The sequence below is a fragment of the Epinephelus moara genome, chromosome 1 (genome assembly GCF_006386435.1).
Source record: "Epinephelus moara isolate mb chromosome 1, YSFRI_EMoa_1.0, whole genome shotgun sequence".
In the NCBI taxonomy this organism is placed as follows: domain Eukaryota; kingdom Metazoa; phylum Chordata; class Actinopteri; order Perciformes; family Serranidae; genus Epinephelus; species Epinephelus moara.
The window spans coordinates 37,366,751-37,386,825 of record NC_065506.1 but is presented as its reverse complement, the minus strand read 5'-3'; the positions used below and the strand labels follow the sequence as shown (position 1 = coordinate 37,386,825).

Below are 20,075 nucleotides of genomic sequence, written 5' to 3'. Positions count from 1 at the left end.
TATCACGATATTACAGAATTATTATTATTATTATTATCAGTCAGAATTACACTCAAAAGAAATAAAACAGGAGGGTTATTTTTGGTTAAACAAACATTTTATTGCTATATTTGAAACTTTTCTTTAATAATGACATTTTTATTATTTTTAAACAATTATTACAGATACATAATACACAGGTGAACATTACTGTAAGTGAAATTGTAAACTCATAACAGAACAAAACAAACACACCAGCACAAAACCCCCCACAAAAAACAACACACAAAAACCCTGAAGGAGAAATCAATAGATAAAATAAAATAAAATAAGGTGGAAGGGGGTTGTAAAGATGAAACCATTTTTAATGGAAGTGTGTGAAAAAAATATCCCTTTTGAAAATAACTACAGTGAAGCTGAGATTGTGTTATTTTCTTGCATTTTTTATTTCGTAGATGAACAAATATACAGTACTCGGTATGATAAGGTCAATTTTAATATCACGGTGTACCTTGAAACCGGTATATCTGCAACCCTTACCATAAAGTAGCAAAAAAATCAAATACTCAAGAAAAGAACAAGTACCTCAAAGCTGTATTGGAGTACAGTATTTTACACCACTGGTTATAGCAACTTGTGTCTGATCTCTCACCTGACAGTTCAAGTTGCAGTATTGTGAGTGGATACTGGGACGGAGGTCTTTTATTTTGAAATTCCCGGAGCGGATGTTGATTCGGAAACGCTGTTGGAGCAGTTGTGTTTCCCTCAAAACTAGCTTCATGGCTAAATATGTCACGTAACTAAACATAAAACTTTGCCTCAGACAGCGGGCGCACATATATCTACCGCTAAAGCTAAACCTCTCATACGGTTATGACGTGACCGTTAACCGACCCCGCGTTTGTAACGTTTTTCAATCCTCCGCATCACTTGAGAAAAGTGTCTGTACTGAGCAGGATGCTAGCATGTGTCGTTAGCAAACCACTGCAGGAAATTAGCTCGTTAGCTTAGACAGCCAGCCAGGTATTAGTATGAGGCTTCATGCTTCCTCTTTATGCTCATACTCGATTTAAATAAGCCGTGCGAAATGGACACCGAGGCGATAGTGATCCGCATCAAGACGCCGTCAGGGGACATGGACTCGGCCGTTGACTGTCCATCTCTTCTCAACTTCAATGACTTGCTGGTGAGTCTTTAAAATGCTACAGAGCTAGCTAACTGTCACTCTTGTTTCCTCTTTATGTTAGTTGTTAAAAACAGCTGTACAGTGGTACAGTTTGGATGTCACACTTTCAGTTTCTGTGTCTGTGCCAGTTATACACCAAACAGTGAATCCACTCTGACCCTACATTATATATTAATGTGTGTGGTTGTTGTTTCGAGGTCTGTCTCTCTTCCTTTATATGTACACAGTGTTAAACTGTGCTTTATCATTGTTCCTGTCACACAGGTCGCCATCAGAGATGTGATGCCTGAAGCCACTGTCACAGCATTTGAATGTAAGTGTCTGTGTCATACTTGTATTACCTTATTGCTGAAACAGGAACAACATCAAAAGTTTACAGTACTGTGTAATCTTCTGAGCGACCTGTACTGTGTTTCTGATTGGTAACAGTTTGTACAACAAAACCATAGTCCTGTAATTTACTAACTTTATATCAACTGTCAAAACCCCCCTACTGCTGTATGGGAGCCCTTTGATTATCATATTCATCATAGATTTTGCTCCTAATTAAGGTAATGTGTTCAGATGTACGGTACATGGCTACATCTGGAGAGGGCAGGACAATATGAATCACTGAAGTGCTATCATTATGAATCAAAATAATATGTATTGTGCTAAGTTTTTAGATTGTTGTATAGCCTAATTAAAAAAAAAAGAATAGCACTCCACATTTTTTGAATTGTTGTATATCCTGGGCAGCACAGTGGTGCAGTGGTTAGCAGTGTTGACTCACAGCAAAAGAGTACCTGCTTTTGAACCCCAGGGTAGGGGAGCCCTTCTGTGTGGGGTTTGCATGTTCTCCCCATGTCAGTGTGGGTTTTCTCCAGCTTCCTCCCACAGTCCAAAGACATGCAGGTTAACTGGTGACTCTAAATTGTCCGTAGGTGTGAATGTGAGTGTGAATGGTTGTCTGTCTCTATGTGTCAGCCCTGTGATAGTCTGGTGACCTGTCCAGGGTGTACCCCGCCTCTCGCCCAATGTCAGCTTGGATAGGCTCCAGCACACCTGTGACCTCCAACAGGATGAGTGGTTACGGAAATGAATGGACAAATGTATATCCTAATAAACTAGATTAATTTATTTAATTTTTTTGGAAAAAGATTTTAAGGAGCATTGATTCTAAACAGTTTGTAGTAATGCTTATGGTCAGTCTTTGTAATTATGTCAACGAATTGGTGGATATAACTGGTGAGTATACTGTAGTTTGTGCTTGGCGTTTGGATAAATCATTAAATGCTGACAAAAGACACTTTTTGTCATTTCAACCCAGAAATATAAACAGTAAAATACTGTGTACTCATGGCAGAGGTATTTGTGTCTTTGTCTGTCTTGTATATTACATGCTGTGCTGACTGCGTTACTCATAAAACTTTTGCATTGCACGTCATCACAGTTATCAGTTTCTGTCAATTTTTACATTTTGTTTTGAAAATACATGAACCATCCCCATTAATATACCTAAAATTTTACAAAGGCTTTGTTACTTTTCTCTCATGTTGTTCCTCAAAGTGATGTGAACAGTTTCAGAAGGATTGATGTAAGATGACTTTGCTTTCAAGGTTTTCATGATATGGAGTAAGTTGTATTTGTCAAAGTATTATTAGATGATATAAAATGCAAAATGTAATTAAATTTTGTGTTACAGTTGCTGTAAGTTTGTTATGTTATCTCTTACCTCTAAATCAATTCAGTTTTATGTCAAAAACACAATCCTCTGCTTTGAATGCTGCCCATGATGTTGATAGCTGTTTATGTTTTATTGTTTAGGTAAAACGTTTTGTAATCCAAATTTTAAAATGCTGCTGTGTTTTTTTTAGATGAAGACGAGGTGGGGGACAGAATCACTGTAAGAAGTGATGAAGAACTTAAAGCCATGTTGTCATATGTGAGTATATAAATGAATGATTTCACACATCCATTCCACAAATTGCACAACATAATTGTATGTTTATGTTAATTTTATGATGTAGCAGTTTTAGCAGGGGGCTGTTTGTTCATCAGCGAGTAGTTCTAATGAAAAATGTACACTTTAAGGTCAAAATGGACTGTCTCAGACAGAGGGTGAATACAGTTCCAGCACAGACAGTATGAGGAAAATTAGGTATTTGGAACACTGAAGTATGTAAACACGTTCTTGTAGAATCCCAAAATACAAGTATAAACCTGAAGATTAACATCATAAGTAGGGCTGTACTTAACAATTATTTTCACTGTTGATTATTTGCTGATTATTTTCTCGATTAATCAAGTCGTTTTTTGGTCTAAAAAATGTCAATCTGTGTTTCCCAAAGAAGAATGTGATGTCCTCAAATGTCTTGTTTTGTCACAACCCAAAGATGATAAGTTAACTGTTACAGAGAGGTAAAGAAACCAGAAAATATTTACATTTAAGAAGCTGGAATTAGAGAATTTTTACTTATTTTTTTTAAAAAAAATTTAAACCGATTAATTGATTATCAAATAGGTTGTCTTTGTAGTTCTAATAATAGGTCCCTTTTAAGGTATAAAAACAATCCACAAAGAGAAAAACTTGAAAATCTTTTATAGTTAAGTATGTTTTTGTTGCAGTGGTACAGGGTTCCTGTCATGGTCACCAAAACCTTATATAGTGGTGTTTAAAGGGTTCAAGATGGTCAGATACTGTATACTGTATCTTTTTAAAAAGGCAACAGTGAAGAAAACACTTGGTGTATTGTGGTGTTGGAGGCGCCACTGGTCTGATGCTGATGCTGATGAATAGACAGGACTGACAGATTTTGACTTCCTGCTTCCACCTCTACACTGACGTTGTTTATCTGCAATTTAGTAACCTGTGAAAAATTTTGTAACCATATAGCCTCATCCAGTTGAGTTTAACCTCAGGTAAAAAAATGTTTATTGGTAGTTTCAAGCAACACACATACACTCAGCCCCATGAATGTACACACTTCCTCTACACATCCAGCTCCCCCACCTAGTGCTGTACATTTTCATATTCCACCATATTTACTGTTCATGCCACGGACAGTAAGAGTAATGGCGTGTAATGGGTTTCTCTACGAGGTACACTGAAAGCTAAATGAACTGTCAATTTTTATTATTTATTATTCAGTACTTAAAGTTTTGCCTCATTAAAGAGCGAGGCCCCCTGGGCTGCAGAATTGTTCAAAATCTACTTTCATCTGTGGATGTCTTTTACCCCCCATCAGCTCACAATGATGCTGCTGGAGCCACAGGCACAATTTACACTCCTTGTTTTTTGTCCATTTTTATCATGCATTCACTTGTGGTTGCTTTTTAATCATTAAGTAGCATAGGGTAGCAGGGTGATTAAGCAAAAAGAGACAGCTGTTGTGCCGATGAGCGTTTTGGAAACAGGGATGGAAAAAGTATTGACCTCAGCCAGCTTTTTTATTCTCAACTCAGCCTTTATTTGGGGTTCTTTTGCGATTTTATCCTGTTTGAATTGGTGACGCTTTCAAGGAAATCACAGTATTGATGTACCAATAAGATTTAAGGAATTTTCTGTCCTGTGGTTCTGGTATCACCACCACCATTTTGTGTATTGTATGCCAAAATTGCAACTCAGTATTATCTTATCTATCTATTATATTTATATGGGGATGATACTGGATATTGTCTTAGATTTTGGATATTTTAATATTGTGTTGTAATATTGTGATGTAATTTTCTGAAAATATCAGACTGTTCCAGCTTTTCTATTATTTGTCTTTCCCCACTTAGTCATTACAGTGGGGCAAAAAAGTATTTAGTCAGCCACTGATTTTGCAAGNAATTACAGACCTCTCTCATCTTTCTAAGTAGGAGAACTTGCAAAATCAGTGGCTGACTAAATACTTTTTTGCCCCACTGTATATCCACATTACTGGGGATTTTTTAATCTTATTGTGTAAATATTTTGTAAAAACACTGATAGTCAATGCTACAATATCTTTAAAATATCTTTACAATATCAATATTTAGGTATTTGGTCAAAAATGTTGTGATATTTGATTTTCTTCATATCGTCCAGCCCTATTTAGAAGTACAGTTATGCTGCTGCAGTAGATTTTGATAGTGCAGTGCTACTTTTTTGTTCTTTCAGGACATATGTGGACTCATAATTTAAGATAAGTTTGAAAGAAAAGACCATGGCACTCTAATTCTTAAACTAACTGGATGCATGATCAACCAATTTGGGCTGCACAAAATACAAAAACATTGTATAGCGATTGTTTTTTTTTTTGATGCTGCCATTGCAGTATGAGTCATGATTTTAGTGGGAATGGTAATTTTATGTTTTCTAAAAAATATATATATAAAAAAGATGAGGATGTGATTTTTGGCTGGGGTCTTTACCCAACAAGCATGTTCCCTTACATCTGAAACAATGTTGGAAATTAAAATCTAAAACCAGCCACTCAGTAGATTACCATTGTATTTTGGGGTGGTAAATGAAGCAAATCCAGCAGCCACTTGCATATTTTACCAGCATTTGGCAAATCCAGCAGCCACTTGCATATTTTACCAGCATTTGGCTGGTGCCCCACACTGGTCTCAAATATGATTTGTAGGCCAGGTTATCTCCATAGCACCACAATATAGACCGAGCACATTTACGTCTCGCCCCCACTGGACAGGAAAACAATTCATTCTGTTGACTTTGTAGCTAGAGAACATAAAATGCCTAAAAAGCTGCTGCGTGGTGAGATGCACCACCAACATGGTAAAGAAAGCATAACTTAAGTTTTTACAAGCTGCCAAACCACAAAAACTGAGCTTTTAAGCAATATGAGGCATCAGCAGGAATATATAGGAAACTGTGGGAGCCTGACCTTCAATAACTGAGGAGGTTGAAGCTAACTAAGCTATGTGTAGCCTGCTTTTGATCTTTGTTAGATTAAATGATGATCGGACCTGATGATTCGATCAAATAGTTGTAAATATCAAAGTTTTTCACTTTCACAAGTTCACTGGGATCATTTCTCCAAGATAAGCAAGGTAAGGAGAAGGGAAACTGAAATAGACTCACAATATGGAGTTTGTCAATGTAATGTTCTCTCTCTGGTAGACAAAAGATGCTAACATAATCCGTTGACGCTCAGAAATCCAATGTTTTAGCTACCTACAGGCATTTTCTCTGCTTTTCAGCCCTTGGTTGTACACTGTGGCGCCGGTAATTTTCCCCTCCAGTGGGTGTGGTTTTCAGAGTATGATGCATTGCGCTTTGTCTTTATGCTTCATTTATACTGATACAGTATGTTGTGACATATTTTACCTTTATCAAAAAATTGCAGAATCTGTGATTCTGATATTGCCCTTGTTCATTTTGCAATTTCGATAATATTTCGATTAACTGCGCAGCCCTACAACCAATTGCCGGTATACCTGTGTATTTCTGTAGAGAAGCAGAGGCAATACAATTACAACAACTTCAAGCTACAGTTGGAACCATTGTTGTTCATGGTAGTCAATTTTTAACTAGATTTTTATATGAAAATATCACTGAACTTAATCTTTATTATGTTAACCTGTAACTATATATTTTGTACATTTATGTAGTACAACAAGCAACAATAAACATATAGTACTATTTCTTTTTGTAATGTTAAAGGGCAGCTTATTGTCCCAACAGTTATTAGTTCTTTATTCAGATGATGCGACATGTCTTAACAGCATATTAATTTACGACCCTGACCTGCAGCACAAGTATTTAGTATCCACAGCACAACACTGCTTCGTCCACAGATTTCAAAAGCCACAATGAATTTTTGGCAAACAAATCCAAGAGCACCGTAATAGCTTTCTACTCCTCGTGGGACGGGCAAGTGCACAAAAAGCTGCTGATCACCTGGAAAATACTGAGCTCACTAAAATATCATTTACACTAACCGAGTACTTTAAATGTCTTATGCAAGGGTTATACGTTTCAGCAGTCATTTGCATTTGTATTCAGAGGATTTTTTTTCATGTTGTCGTTGTTTGCTGTGGTTGCCATTTGGCCTCCGTAGAGACCTCAGTGGATTTTTGCCTCAGCGTTGTTAATTCCAGGTGAGCAGACAGCCATTATGTGAAATTAATAGGAATTAAGGAAAACCAGCATGTTAGGTGAAAGGTGGGATAATTCATTAGAGTCTCTCATGGTTGCGTTTCTGTGTGTGTGTGTGTGTGTGTGTGTGTGTGTGTGTATGTTTGTGATAATTAATTGATATATTTATACCCAGACTTTTAAACATACCGTCACCACACAGTGCTTTTTACAATATCCAAGATCCTTGCTTTAACATTGCCTTGTGGGAAAAAAAAATTATGCTCCTCGTTGCTGAACAAAATTAATGCTCAAATTCAGCACTTAATTAACATCAGTCTGCAGAGGGCATTTATTGTGAGAAGTATCCCCCATCACTGAGAACATTGATTGCTACATGCTCCTGTGAGACCCACAAGTCTTCCAGGCATCTCTAATCATTGTTCGACACCTTGAAAGACAGACGCCCCTGTTCAAAGTTAAAGACTGGCCTGTGTCAGGTGCTAAAAAAAACATGTGACCTCATCCGTTCCTCGCTCAGCTCCCCCTGGAGGTAGTGGCTCTAATTCCACCATTCTTACTCCCATTTTCCCCTTAGCCTGCTAATGATGATGAGACCCACTCTCTGCTCCCGCTCTCCCACTTGTCCCTTAAGGCTGAGCGATGGTATTTGGGATCGGACACTGTTTAGTTATTGGCCAACAATGGAGAATGTCTTTTAATAACACACATACTACAGATTAGGTGGTAATTGCAGCCTTAATCAATAAGCTAGCTGAGCGGAAAATTAAAGGTACGTGAAGCCCGACCCCCCCAACACACCCTCAACACACACAACATGTTTTTTGGTATTAGGCCCATTGTTCAGATGTGGCCTAGTGAAAACGCTGGAGGGCGAAAGCAGAGGGCTAGGAGCGAGGAGGGATCTGACAGTGATAAATAGGCCTTTTAATAACAGCTGTGCCACTTGGGTAGCCATTCTGATCCATTCCCATCCAAGCCAGTCCCATCGTCCTCCCTCCTTCCCGTCCTCCCCCACAATGAGAGAGCAAATTTACATATCACAGTGATGACTTGGTAGTTTATACTGGATTGTAACTGAAACACAATGAACACATGTATGTGTGGGCTACGTAAAGACATCTTCTAAAGTGTCTAACTGTGTCTTTGTTAAGTCTTGCTGTTAATTTTTGTTGGTTTGAAGCCTCAAAGAGGAGGGGATATAAACAAAACACACATTATGCACACACACACACGCTCACAGTTTAACAGATGGTTTGGTTAACTGAAACATCAATTATTGCATTGCCTTGGCAAGCGTCTGCGAGGCTCCAGAGCGTGTGTGTGTGTGTGCACGTGTTAGTCCTGTAGGATATGAGTGTTTGGTGAGCTGTTGACCTGGAGGAGAAAAGGGTTAATGCTACACTCCTTCAGAACAAGCCCACAGGGCATTGGTCCTCATCGGCAACAGATTTCAGCACAGCATGCTCACATTTTTGGGAACACTGTGGATTAATTCTGACGTCATTTAGATAACAATTTTCTGTGTGGAATACTCTAAAATCAGTGTAGCACATACGCAAATTGCAAATTCTTCATTTGTTTTTTCTTTTAAGTAAAGTAAGTCATTATCCAAACAAAGTATATTTAAAGAGGACCTATTGTGCTCATCTTCAGGTTCATACTTGTGTCTAAGGATTGTACTAGAAAATGTTAAATAGGCTTAAATGTTCCAAAAAAAAATACTGGCAATCAGTGATAATTTAACCTAATCAATGTGGGCAAGATGAACAGAAACAGAATTGAAGAAGAATTCACCCACTGTCTGAAATGCTCTGTTTTAGCGCCAGTCTCCTTAAACGTTAGCATGTAGCTAGCATGTAGTTTTTCATAATCTGCTTGTAAATTCAATACTTTTTTCTTTTATTTGTTTGTGTTTTATCTGTGTAATTTGTAACTGTGTTTTGTACTTGCTGCTGCCTGTCTTGGCCAGGTCTCCCTTGAAAAAGAGATTGTTAAGAGACTGTTGGAAACAAAGTATTCACAACAGTAGGAAGCCTGAAGTTTTTGCTCACAGGGATTACTTCTATACACGCTTACTTCATTATTTGAAACCTTGGCCAAGTCAAATATGAACATCCATCATTGTAAAGCTATATAGAAGGGTGCTTTCACACCTGCCCAGTTTGGTTCGGTTAAGTCCAACTCAAGTTCATTTGCCACTTAAGTGCGGTTCATTTTGGCAGGTGTGAACACAGCAGTCACACTCAGGTGTGCACCAAAACAACCAGACCAAGACCTTCTTGAAGAGGTGGTCTCAGTCCGGTTACAAACAAACTCTGATACAGTTCGTTTGTGGTGAGAATGTGTTCCAACCTCGATTAAAACTACCTGCAGTCACTTAAGTCAAAATTAGTACCGACGAAGAAGAGACTCAAAATGGCCACAAAAAGATGCAAATGAACTGCAAAGAGACAAAAAGTAACCAACTGCAGTCACATGACACACTGTTTGGGTTAAACATGAGCATGTTACAGTCCTGGAGGATTATTAATGTGCACCTCCTCCTGTACTGCCTTAATATGCACATTCAGCACATCCAATGCATCAAAACATTGTTTTCTAGTTGGAGCCGCGCCTCGTTTTCAAACTGTATGGTTTGACTAAAATGAACAATGACAGCAATATAGTCCACGATGAGCAGCGCTAAAATCAACCTGCGTAGTTGTCCCTCCATTGTGACATTAGAAAGTGTCACATTTATCTTGCAAGTGTACTCTTCTTCATCGTTTTGTTTACTTCCTGGATTTTTCCTGCCTGGAAATTCTGACCAATCAAGAGCAGCTTTCTCGCACAAGGCATTTTATCTGGTCCGCTTGTAAATGCTGCCGTGAGAACACAAACCAACTCTAGGCAATTGTACAATTTTATAACAAAATAAGTCTCTGATTCAAACCAAAGCAAGACAACTCTAGGTCTGAAAGCACCCTGAGACAGAAAATACAAAAAAGCACAATATGTCCCCTGTAAGTTCCTCTATATATAATAATCACTATTGTTCTCAACTGTTTATGACTTTCTTTTCCCCTTTAGTACTTCAACACAATGAATGAACAACGCATGAATGGACTGCTGCCGGACCCTCTACAGATTTTTCCACGAGGTACAGAGTGACATGTTACAGTTTATCATAGACTGGTAATGCTGAAAGGCTCAATACGTCTTTGTAATTAAAGTGTTGACAATTAATCACAAGCAAAAATTTAAATATATAAAAATATTCACACTTTCCTAGTTGGAAACTATTAAACCAAAATTTGGGTAAGTCACTTGCTCCCATTTTCATTTTGTTTGAACACAGGGCGTTTGGTGGCTCGCAGTAACAATGCAGCCTCTGGAAAACATTAAAATTCAGTGGCTCATTGTGTTTCGTGTTGACAGTCAGTTATAAATCTACATTTCTTTTGCTCCAAGGACATTGAAACTGCAAGCTTGTGTTCAGGCTAAGCCTCGCCCAAATCTCTGGCATTATGCAGTTTCTTACAAAACTGGTTTTGACTACTTTTTATATTCATACATTTTCTATATCTTCATGTAGTTTTCTCTGCACCCAAAGTCATACATAATTACTAACAGGCCCCAAGGGCAAAGTTTATAGTCTCCCTCTCTTTTTACTCTGTATCTGCCTCTTTCTATCCTTCTCCTTTCTCTTACTCTGTTTTTCCTTCCTACATACCAGCAGCTGTCTCAAGAGCCCAACATCTCAATCACTCTCTTGTCTACAACTAATTTCAGAGTAACCCTCATTTCATTTCACATTTTTTTTCCTTACAAAGAACTGATTCCTTTTCAGCACATTTGTAAATGGCCCAGTGATGTGTTCTACAATCTAGTCAATTACTGTTTCAGCCGGCAAGACTCCAGGGATCCGGAACATACATGGCCTGAAGGTACCTATCTCAATAATTGTTTCAGCTGCCTTACACAGAGAACACGGGGAGGGGAGGGAGGGAAGTTGAGGCAAATGGATTGGTAACGCTGTGTTCCACTTATTGAAATGTCAATTGAAGTCAAGGCTCTCCTTTTCTTTCACTCATTCTCTTGCTCCCCTTGTCCATGTTTATGTATGGGGACGGCTGGCTGTGGCTGCAGCGGGGCTTCATCTCTCTCTTCTTCTCTTATCTTCTTACATTCTTGGGTCTTAGTCATTTGAAAGCAGGGCGTTATGCTGAATCTTTGATCCCCCTCCAGAGTATTATGATCTCTCATTCCATATGATAAGAAGAACATCAGCACAGGTTAGAGCAAAAGCTAAGTCAATAGGAAGATGTCATTGTTCAACCATGAAATTGTCATTACAAGCCCCCCTCTGCCATTTACAAATGGCCTTCCACAGACCTTCCCATTTTATGTTGGGCATATGTTGCTATTGAAACCCATTGCTAATTACCATGGGTTAAATGACTTGACACCTCCTCCATCTCTCCAGATGATCCATATTATATCTATCTCTATTTCAACAATAATATCAGCCCTCCCTTTCCAAACACTGAAAGTGCTTTATTTAAAGTATCCTCTGAGGAGCTTTGGTTACAACCACTGAACTGTGTCAATTTTTTTTAAGGTCAAGGGTCCTTGTTTTGATAAGATGATGTTTTCCAAAAACCTTAAGTCCTCTGGTAATCTTTCCCCTCTTTTCTCCTGTTTTAATATAAAAGTAATTGGCTGAGGGGAGTCTTGTGCGCTGTTTAAATTAGGTCTTCCTGGGCACTAATTAAAGAGAGAATCCCTGTGCTTTACTGGACCCAACACACCGGCCTTTTGACCTCAATTAAAGGAGTTATTTTTAGTGCACCCTTTTCTTGTCTCTTCTTTTGTGTACAATATCTGGGTTGAGTACAGACGTCTTTGGAGTAAACATAGATGCAGATGAAAAGAACAGGAGCAATAACCCCAGTGAGGCATGACATTTTTAATGTCTTAACGTGCTTCATAACCACAACATCCGCGGTTTCGATTCCAGCCAGGGGATCTTTGTTGCATGTTATACCCATCTCTCTTTCCATTTCCAGTCTGCCTCCACACGCTACATCTGTCCAATAAAGGCAAAAATGTCCCCCCAAAAACAAACTACTTTATTTTCCTGCAGTCCTTGCCAAAATCTGGTTTATCCGTCTCACGTCCTTCAGTTTTAAGCTGTACTTTCATGCAAATATATTTTTGGCTCTCCTCTCCTCCCTTTTCCCCTTCTGCTGCCTGTCATCCTTTCCCCTCCTCTATGTGGACACCTCTTTCTTTCTTCCTCTCCTGCCTCCCTTCTCTCCTACGAAAGCCAATTAACCTCCAGGCTGAACTGAGAGCTTGTGTTTTGTTCTTGTTCATTAGGGGGTCTGGCCATATGTCTGTCTGTCTGCCTGTCTTTTGGCCTTGACCACTAAGTGTGTGTCTGTGTGTGTTTGTGAACACGTGTGTGTGTGTGTGTTTGTGAACACGTGTGTGTGTGTGTGTGTGTGTGTTTTTTCACATTGTTGTGTATGTGCTTGCACACCTTCAGGTTAATACAAGACCTAACCCAGGCAATGACTGCACCCATGTTGTCCCAGACTCCATGGCCAACAACAGGTGAGCTTTGGCGGGGCATGAGGAGCATGTTACACTGCCTCGAATAAACTTCAGTGGGTTGATAGATGAGTAGAAAGATGTCTGTGGTACTTGCGTCAGCTGTGTTGTGTTCCTTCCTCCAGCTTAAAAAAATCATCTGCTGAGCTGAAGAGGATCCTGACAAATGGGCAGGTGAGCCTGTGTTTTGGGTTTAAGTAGAATTTGACTTGCTGTTATCTCGCTGCTCCTGCTCTCACACCTAGTTTCCACTGACTACAAACACATTCTCGCTAGTGGTAGTTGGCACCTCCATTGATTTTCTGTGATGCCAACTTTGGGCATGTTATACAGCTTGTATATCTGGTTATCGTCTCTTCACTGTGCTACAGTGGGAGCAGGAAGTCTGTGGGTTCGTAGGATCAAGCCTGCTACAGTTACACCTCTGTTTCTCTTTTATAAAACACACTCTCTCTCATACACACACACACACACACACACACACACACGCACACAGAGTTGCTAGCGTGTCAGGGAGACAATTAAGGTAACGGCCTCTCAGGTTTCTCCTGTAACACAGTGAACTAATAGAGCTGTTCTCTCCCCTCTCCTCCATCCCTTCATCAATCTCTTCTCATTCTCTTCACCTCTCTCCTCTCACCCTGTTATCAAACCAATTAGATGGACTGGGGGGGACATGAGTCGTGTACACACATGCTTACATGTGTGTTGTGATGCGTGCGTCTTTCTGACTGTACAAAATACAAATTGGCGGCCCCACATTTATATCATATCAATATCAATCATTGAGCGCCACACACACAAACTGTTAATACACATGTTGAATGAAGTGCTCCAATGCAGCATGGACTGGGGACGTAGATAATTAGAGAATTATTCACTGGACATTGTAAACTCTGGGCATTTGGGATCCAAATATAAACAATGATTTTCCCCTCTGGACTATTTTGCTTGTTTTGTGTAAATTGAGGGACTTTCAGGACACTAGCATTTTGCAATTGTATAGGCTATTTCTTGTTACATCAATAGCACTTACAAAATATTGTAAATTAAATGGCTTAAAGTTTTATAACATAGTTCTCAATATGTTTATGTAAATGTTTTTTTTTTTTACCGTTTTCATTTTGGTATTAGCAGAAGATATTCATAGCATCTGTTAAAGGTCCGGTGTGTAGGATTTAGGGGCACCTACTGGTTGAAATGGTATATAACATTCATAACTATGTTTTCATTAGTTTATAATCACCTAAAAATAAGAATTGTTGTGTTTTAGTTACCTTAGAATAAGCCATTTATATCTGCTTAAGGAGCCGCTCCTCTTCCAAGGAGTCCGCCATGTTGTTCTAAAGTAGCCCAGAATGGACAAATTGAACACAGGCTCTAGATAGGACCATTAGTGTTTTTGTGTTTTCGCGTCGGCCACCGTAGTTCTCTGACACGTTTCGGTTTTGCAGTGTTATTGCTAGATGCCAGTAAATCCAACACACTGGACCTTAGAATACAGAAATTCTCACTCTAAAACTCGAGACCAGAACAAACACTACAAAAAAATGTGAAGACATATTCCTGAAATGAATGTATGACTGTTCACTTTAGCTATAAATTAGTCCACTCTTACATTAGGATAGTGAAGTAACACTTAACACTTGAGTAGCACTTAAAGTCTATAATGTAACTGCTGAACTTGAGGAGTCAGGAGTTCATAATTATCCACACAGTATCATCAGACAGGCAGTGTATTACCCTTCTCCACCATTTAGGAATTTCACACACAGAATGCTATCTCTGTTATTTGAGATATATTCACATGAACTCTAATTAAATCATAACCAAAACATTATTTCAGCGCTCTGTTAAAATTCCACAGACGTACAGGAAAGGTTTGACTGGTAATTTCAAAATGGACGAAACTTTTTCCCAGACTAGCCATGTTTGTGTGGACTGTATTAAATTCCTTTAACACTTTTTCCTTTTCTTTTTTATCAATGATAAGTGGAACAATGACTGCAAACAAATCATCATTTAACTCCACATCAGTTACTCCCCCACTCACCCAAGCACAATGTCCTTTTATAAATTGGACAGCAAATGTTGTATTGATCTCCTCTTCTCCTCTGTCCGCCCCTCTGCTTTCTCTCCTTATGCTGCTGAACTTGGAGTGACCTGAATGCCTGTCTTGTTTATAGCCTCCAGTGACCATGTTGTCCCCCTCTTTCTTTCACTCTCCTTCTCTCACCTGTGTAGTTAGTTACACATATCATCCACTGGTTGCATGTCTTCTCATGTTATAACATCTCAGTACCATTATTGTATACCTGTGTCTGCAGATAAATGCCCAAGATATCCACTATCAAGAGCAGCTTGGCCATGGAAACGGAGGCACAGTCTACAAGTAAGTGTTCTTAGGCTCTCACATTGAGGCTCTACCATTACAAGCCCATGGCACAATAATGAATTGTGACACTGAGGCGATACCTGCTGAAGCAAGTGAGATGGTCTGAATGATGTATTCAGTGGTGTTAAAGCCTCTATACAGTGCAGATACGGAGGAGGAATGTCTCAGCTAGTGGCCAGTTTAAGACTGATGCTTGTGATACGATTCTTGGCTTTTCATATTTTATTTTTTTTCAGCTCAGTTTTAATGACAAACGCATCACTCTACAATAGGGTTCTGTGAATGGTTCTCCATTGTTCACCACCCTTCCTCTGTTCCTCCCTTCAACCCATTTATCTCAGTGTTTTGTGTGACATCTATCAGGCTGGTTTGTGTCTTTACTTTCATTTATTTATTCTGGTTTGAAGGTTGCAAACATATATGATATCGATTTGAGGCTGTAAGGTATGACAGCAATTGACTTAATCCGTCTATAGTTCAGCACATTACCTGCCACGATGGGAGAGCTCCATCCTCCCTGGCTAGACAAATGTATTACCGCCCTGCTAACGTTATGACAAGCTTGGCATTTGTGTTGCTGCCTCTATCCTTCTTTTCCCCACCTCGTGTGTCCTCTTTCCCATCAATCCTTAGCTATTGAGCTGTTTTATTGAGATTGAAGTATTGATCACTGCTCAGACTAACCTTGACTTGACAGAGTGGTCTGCTTTACACAGTCCCCAGCAAAACCAGTAAATGTCCCATCTGGCAAATACACAAAAGTGTCCTTTTTTTTATTTTCACCCTTTTCTTTCCAACCACCTTTTTCTGTTTTATGACTTTGAGATAGTTTCATTATGAGCCAATCTATCATAGTTGTAGGAGAGTAAGATTGCTGATCAGTTTGGCACCAAAAATGGTTACACTGCAGTGGGGAAGGCCAATATTGCAAGCCCAACAACTTCTCAGTCAATTTAGTCAAGGAAAAAAATCCATATGCTTTGGTGCTGAAATTTTTATGGTTGGAAGGAGAAGATAAAAAAAAATACAGATTAAAAAAACAGCCTGGTTGTTTATACCATGTTGATGCTATAGATTGTTTTATGTCATGCCTATTTTAATTAAGATAAATCTCATTTAGTAAGCAGATGGGCTCAAACATGCTTTTCAACAGTGGCACAGTGAGCATGTCCCTAAATATATATGCTGTTTCCCAAATTCATACTACACACTAATTCTCAAACTGTAGAAGTGACAAAATATACTCAAAACAGTCAGTATGCTACTGAAAACACTGATTTTTGAGTGAGCTGTTGATGGATACTGTAGATCATTATCATGGTCATAGCTGAAACAACTTTTGTGGGTGGCTGGTTCTGCTCTCTGGACCTTGGTATTACAAATTTATAAATAAAAATGATGATATTGTTTTATTCAGCTACTACCAGTCTTTTATAACATCATACATTTATATGCATCTACATTTTGAAAATTAGAAATCTGAGATAAAAGTCATATCGTTTAAGGTTCTGCATTCGACATTCAGTGCATTAATATAGCAGCAAACCACTACTTTCTGTGTAAAGATTAGGGGTATAACAGTTCACAAAATCCATGACAGTGGTGTCATGGTTCGGAATATTTTCAATACAGCAAAAGAGTTGCGATGTCTGAGAAATTTCCTTGATTTTTAAAATTCTAAATGTATGAAAACTAACATAATTTGGGTTTTTGTTTCATTGTACAAAGCAGGAATTATGGTCTGTCCTAAATATGCTTGTTAAAGTCTGGGTAAAGTAAAATCAGCGATTTCTTTCTAGTAAATACTTGATGAAAACCTGAAAAGACTGGGAACCGTGTAGTGCTGAATTGTGGAGTTTGTCCATTCAACTTTTTCGCCATTTCTGTGTCCTATTATTAAAAATACATTACAAACAAACATCAGAACACATAGTATCAGTGTTGTTTCTTTTGCCCACTGTGTGTCGGCGGCGAGTTTGCCACATCCCGAGAGCTTTCTGAGCTCTTTCAGTCTAATAAATACACAAATAAGCATCTCTGTCAAATGTCACAATCATATAAACACAACCTAAACAGCTGTCACTATCATACCTTTCAGTCTTTCTGGCCGAACCAGACCGCCAGTAGTTACTGCTCACTGCTGTGGAAGTGTGCTTTGTGCTAATGTTAGCTGCTGTCAGCTACTGAGCAAGAGGCTACAGCCACACGGCAGCTCTTGTTCCCTGGTTTGGAGACTGTGTGTGCTGCTGGCTTAGCTGCTAACAAGAGTCTGTGGCCGTGCAGCGGCTCATGCTTCGGCTTGGGGGTCATGTATGTTACTGCGCTACTGGGTTGGCTGCTGAGTAGACTCTGTAGTAGTCCAGTGGCTCTTTGTTTGGCTCAGTGTGTTTTTATCCACCACTCTCTCTCTCGTCACCACCCTCATAATTCACAGCGAAACCAAAGTGGCTTCAAACACCACTTCTGTAGGTTATCTAAGGATCTCCTATTTCTGGTCTGGCAATAGCGTCACTAACCATACTGCAACGAGCTAGCTTAGTGTAGCATGCCTCTGTGTGTGTCTGCTTTAAGTAGAATCACAGCGTGTTGCCTGTTTCATTATGTGGGCCGCCTCTTTGAGCACTGTGGCACTGAGAACGTTATATTTCACACAGTTTAACCTGTATATTTTATTTTCCAAATGTAATAAGACAGTTCAGCATATCGTTCAGTTCGTAATGCGTACTGGACCGAGCTTATACCAAACGGTTCAATACAAATATGTGTATCGTCACACCCCTAGTAAAGATATGGTGGAGTAATGGCATCCTGAGCAGAGAATTAAGTCAGGCTACCTCTGTGTGTTGTAATCTGAGCTTCTCTGTGGTTTGTTAAAGTAAATGCTACATCATGTGTGTATCCAGCTGGCTAGTGCATTGCTGTCGCTCTGCACTGGGCTCACACATTGGTTACTGCTGATATCGGGATGGCATCATGGTGTAAGCGTAGTGTCCACCCTCCGGTACTTCCTTGTTAACACGATTAGCTCTGTCAGCAGTGTTGCTGATGTGAAGTGCTGTTAAAGGAGTTAGCACTGTTAGCTGCTAGCAGCCGACTCAGTCACCACCATTTTGAGAACAACTAATTCGTTATGAATTTCACTTAGAGCCTTTTTAATAACAATGTTTGGATCATTGCAACATTATGAACGCTACATCTACATAATGTATTTAATATATGAGAGCTTCTCTTCCAACAATGTCTTCTGGACAGAGAACAGATGTTAGTCCAGTTTAGGAGCTACTTTATGTGCTCCTTTATCCTTCCAGAATTGTCCCATTTGAGGTCAACATTTCTGCACCCTGCTGAGGACAGCTAGGGTGATGGCCTTTCCTTCTATGTCCAAATGATTTATCAGAAACTTCAAGGGTGTCTGTAAGTCATTATCCAAGCCTCTCATAAGCCCACACTTTACAACTAGGCTTTTGCTTCCCACACTACCCCAGGTACATCCTTCCTGGCCTGCTGTTCCCTCTCTGCTGAGTCAGCATTAGCTTTGAAAGCTCTGACTCTATATACCCAATCTCCATCATGACTTAGAGAGGTTGGCTCAAAGATTAAAGCTAAAACCATACTGAATAGATAGAGCAGTGTCACCTACCAACTGCTAATACAGCAACATAGTTACTGTAATTGTAGATCACCGCTAAGATCTGCCCTAGCTAGCCTGTGCTCTGTCCAAATCACAGAAACAACTGCACTTTCTTTCACCATTCTTGACCACATGTTTGTGCACAACCTGGACTTTGCAGGCCTGACTAATGTTTATAAGGTTCTTAAAGAACATCTTCAGTAATCACATTTTGTTCTGAAAAATAAATAAATGTAGTCTGTTAGTCTTTGCGTCTTTTAAACAAAAAAGGCGTAGTATAAGTAGTATAAGCTAGCGTTCTTGACCCATCTGCCTCTGTATAACTAGACTGGTCATTAGAGCCAGAGGAAACTCAAAATTGTGAATTTGTAACAAAATTGGTGTTAATTGTGTTTGTGGCCTTGACATCAGCTCATAGATTTTTTTGTTAAAACTGTTAATTGCTTCCTTGTTTCTTAAATTTTAATTATTTCTTGTCACAGTCAATATTTACCGCCGCTCTTCCCTTGGCGTCACCTTTAATGTGTTAATGACAGGTTGTTTGTCGGGTAGTTCAAGAATGGTGACGTGCTGACCTCTGAGTAGTGTTGTATTCAGTTTTGCAGGATTTTTCAATTTAACAAGTCCACTGAACCTGTAACAACTTAGATAAAGCTCTCTGTTATTGTGTCTGTAAATATCTCTTTACAAATATGTCATGCCAAAGTAAATTATCTTATTTGAAGAGAAAATCAGTGACACTGTAAGTACATCAAAATAATTATCCAGTCTGTCTTCACAAAAGCTGTATCATCTGGGGATTTTCTTGAGGGTCTGGACAGGAAGCTAAGATTATCCAATTAGGTGCACAAAGAAAAGAAAATATAAAGAGTTTAGGTTGAAAGGATCACTGTAATCTGCTGTCCATTTCAATCACTGTTCACCCCAACCTCTGTGTTTTGTTTGTGTGCAGAGACAAAGGGGCAGTGCATTAGCATTGGTTAGTCTAATTCTCTCCAACTTATTTAAATGTCTTCATACTTACAGTGTTGGTACATTAGTGTTTGTCAGCTCTGTAAACACTGGAATTGCTTTCAGTGAGATGGGAAGACACAAAACAAGTTGTTCTTCATGGTAAAGAACCAAACTATTGTGTACCACTTGAGATTACAGGCTGCCTGTGATTTGTACAGGAATAGTTTAATTTCCCAGATTTTGGTGAAGTACCTGCTTTGGTTTG

General features: G+C 39.1%; 1 protein-coding gene across 1 annotated transcript in view; it reads left to right on the top strand.

Moving 5' to 3' along the window:
- Positions 1-715: 715 nt before the first annotated feature.
- map2k5 (mitogen-activated protein kinase kinase 5) overlaps positions 716-20,075 on the top strand; it is an 86,250-nt gene continuing 66,890 nt past the window's right edge. The window contains exons 1-8 of the mRNA XM_050053267.1: positions 716-1,165; positions 1,430-1,478; positions 3,022-3,089; positions 10,305-10,374; positions 11,121-11,161; positions 12,766-12,833; positions 12,956-13,004; positions 15,158-15,222. Coding sequence (XP_049909224.1) covers positions 1,034-1,165; positions 1,430-1,478; positions 3,022-3,089; positions 10,305-10,374; positions 11,121-11,161; positions 12,766-12,833; positions 12,956-13,004; positions 15,158-15,222 — 542 coding nt within the window. The 5' untranslated portion in view covers positions 716-1,033. The remainder of the gene's footprint in view (positions 1,166-1,429; positions 1,479-3,021; positions 3,090-10,304; positions 10,375-11,120; positions 11,162-12,765; positions 12,834-12,955; positions 13,005-15,157; positions 15,223-20,075) is intronic.